The sequence below is a fragment of the Erpetoichthys calabaricus genome, chromosome 2, assembly GCF_900747795.2.
Source record: "Erpetoichthys calabaricus chromosome 2, fErpCal1.3, whole genome shotgun sequence".
In the NCBI taxonomy this organism is placed as follows: Eukaryota; Metazoa; Chordata; class Cladistia; order Polypteriformes; family Polypteridae; genus Erpetoichthys; species Erpetoichthys calabaricus.
This window is the reverse complement of record NC_041395.2, coordinates 317,985,462-317,988,583: the sequence shown is the minus strand read 5'-3', so window position 1 is coordinate 317,988,583 and position 3,122 is coordinate 317,985,462. Positions and strand designations below refer to the sequence as shown.

The following is a 3,122-nucleotide window of genomic DNA, read 5'->3' as shown; positions in this document are numbered from 1 at the left end:
GGGTCCACCCTGCGTGGAGTTTGCATGTTCTCCCCGTGTCTGCGTGGGTTTCCTCTGGGCGCTCCGGTTTCCTCCCACTGTCCAAAGACATGCAGGTTAGGTGGATTGGTGATTCTAAAATTGGCCCTAGTGTGTGCTTGGTGTGTGGGTGTGTTTGTGTGTGTCCTGCGGTGGGTTGGCACCCTGCCCGGGATTGGTTCCCTGCCTTGTGCCCTGTGTTGGCTGGGATTGGCTCCAGCAGACCCCCGTGACCCTGTGTTCGGATTCAGCGGGTTGGAAAATGGATGGATGGATGGATAAACTTTCAACAAATGTTACTATTCAGCAGTTGCTATGAACAGAATAATGTTTACTGCATATACTGAAGCAGACATAATCCTGTCGACAGCAAATGTCCCGAATCTGTCAAATTGAGGACATGACATGGATTCAGCATATCCAAGCTCAAGTCAAAAACGCAAGGCAGTATCTCTACCATCTGAGGCAGCTGCAGAAATTTTAATTCCTAATCCTAACCCCAGGTTTTTCCAAGAGCATTAATAAGTTTTGCTCAGATTCCTGCAGTCCAACAATTACCGCCATTAGTTAGAGAGAATTTACACCGAGTTAATGATTTGACTGTACAACTTCCTAATGCTTTGACAAACCCAACTTTGATTTGGCCAAGAAACCCAAAACATCTAACCCTACAATCAGCAAAAGATTTAGTGCATTGGTGGCTCTCTAGTTTTTAATGTACCCTTCCCCATTCCACATTCCTTAACTTAACCCCACTGTTTTAATAACGTCTTTCCCTTCCCTAACCCTTATCTTAACCTTTGTAACTGTGTCCTTATCCTAATTTTTTAATATACCCCCAGTGGTTCCTAAACTTTTTCTGTTCACGGCGCACTTAATATTTCAAGATTTTTCCTCAGAATGAGGATAGAAAGCCATCATCCCAGATCATCATATTATCACAACATTTTTATTAAATTCAAAAAACAGAACAATGACAGGGAACACGTTAATAGTTGAAAATAAATACTGACTGCAGTCTTAACAGCTAAGAATGCCCACATTACATAGAGTTCCCCAAGACTGTTTTGTATACAGTTTCTGAGCCTTGTACAAGTAACAAAGATCTGCAAAAACAGCATGCATATTCATCCCCCAGATAAAGTCGGCACGTTTGAATCATGTAATAAAAACATTGTATCAAAGAATGTTAGGATTATCATGTCCAAAATTCAGATTGTCTGTCTCTTTTTAGTCATTTAGTTAGTATAGCACCTCTCCCATTGTAGTGCACTGTCCATAATTTGTAATTGGAGTTTCCCGTGGACTCACCACAACTCATTAAAGTTCAGTAGCTCTCTGCACTGTATGAGAACTCCTCTAGATCAGCTGAGGAGTCACACGCTAGAAAGGCGTAGCCCTCCGACTGCACACACCAGTCCCGCTGCGATGTGCTGTAGTGCTCGGCCTCACTCAGAATGCTGCTCAGGGCCATGATGTAGCTCAGGGCCATCTGTAGGGTCTCGTACTTGGACAACTTCTTGTCCTGGCCCCATTGAGGCACTACTCTGCGCAGGCAGTCAAACGCCGTGTTCAGGCCTTGCATTCGTTTTCTTTCCCGGGCATTGGCCGCCATCCTCCTTCGGGTTACCCTCTCCATGGTTTCTGGAATGGACTGGCTCTTAGACTCACTTTCAGATCCTGTGCTGGAATCGGTAAAGGATTTCATCTTCTAAGATGGACAGGAGTATTCCAGGATATACAGCAGGAGCTATGAAAGAAAATTAATAACATGAAGAATGCCTCATTGATTATGTCTGGTGAGCATGTGTGTAATAATTTACATGAATCTGGTATCTATTGTATGTTAGTCAGGATGTATCATACACACAAAACAACATATTTGTAAATTACATATTATAAAACTGTGTTTATGGGCATAAATAAATCGAGCTGTCCCAGGCTTTGGGAGTCCCTGTACCGGAGAAAATCCCCCAACTGCACAATCCACAATTTTACTTCACACATATAAAAACACATTCAAAAATGAAAATATAAACATGTCTAAATATTTTAATATTTAAATATTGTAATAAAGTGACATACAAAACTTTTATTTTTTTCTCACAATGAAATCTGTGTTCCATCCTCCAAGCCCTCTGCCCACTTCTTAACTCTTTTCTCGTCCTTTATGCTTACAAAAACACACGCACACACACCTGCACACAAACACACACCCAAACACACACACATGCACACGCACACACAAACATGCACACACAAACACACACACACATACAGATACTGTTTATGTATACAAATGAGTTGCTCATTTCACTCTACAATAAACTTGCTCATCAACCATTCACAAGTGGATATTAGAATATCTACTATATATATATATATATATATATATAAAATCGTAAGCCTAAAAGTGCAACGGTGACATTTTTATGTCACGTTTTTTGTCACGCTTTAAATCGGGCTTATTTTAAAACCTACATATATGTGTTCGGTATCATTCTTTTCAGAATTTATCAGGCTTTAATGTGACGTTGTTAGATTTTCAGATTCTTATTCTGTTTTTAAATTATAAACTAAAAAATATCAATAACTCACTTCCCTTGAGATGGGACTTTGTGCCAAAAGATTTAACCACACCCGGGGCCGGAAATAAAAGACAAAGAGTAGGACAGCTGTTGTACAGGCTTTTAAATGTTCGAAGTGCCGCACGAGATGCAGATCACACGGCACAGCAGCAGCAGCAAGCCAGCAGCTGATCGAGCAAAGAGGAGGTAAAAAAAAAAACAATTTGTTTCCCATTGTATCACCGTTTAAGAGAGGGTTTTGGAGCAGTGATCGTGTCTCCTTGGGGTGTGTTCAGCCCCCTCTTCACAATGCGAGTGTCAGAAACGTGAAGTAGCTGGCAAGCGAAGCGAGCAGGGGGGAACCCCCTAGTTGAGAATATAATATTATAGAATATACAGTAGAGAATAGAATTGGAATATCAGCTTTGGTGTTAAACTCCACCAAAGTATAACTGAGAACATACCTGAGCATGCGAAAGGCGCTATATAAATAAAATGTATTATTATTATTATTATTATTAACATGTTAAAAACAGT

General features: G+C 40.7%; 1 protein-coding gene across 1 annotated transcript; it reads right to left on the bottom strand.

Annotated features, from left to right (window-relative positions):
• Window positions 1-970: 970 nt before the first annotated feature.
• On the bottom strand, window positions 971-1,906 carry LOC114645631 (transcription factor atoh7-like). The gene has a single exon (XM_028793459.2). It carries the CDS (start codon window positions 1,724-1,726, stop codon window positions 1,346-1,348), a length of 381 nt encoding a protein of 126 aa, XP_028649292.1. The 5' UTR covers window positions 1,727-1,906; the 3' UTR covers window positions 971-1,345.
• Between the last annotated feature and the right edge of the window lie 1,216 nt (window positions 1,907-3,122).

Bases quoted from the DNA above. Each gene is read 5' to 3' on its own strand.
- LOC114645631 (XM_028793459.2), bottom strand. From the start codon at position 1,726: ATGAAATCCTTTACCGATTCCAGCACAGGATCTGAAAGTGAGTCTAAG.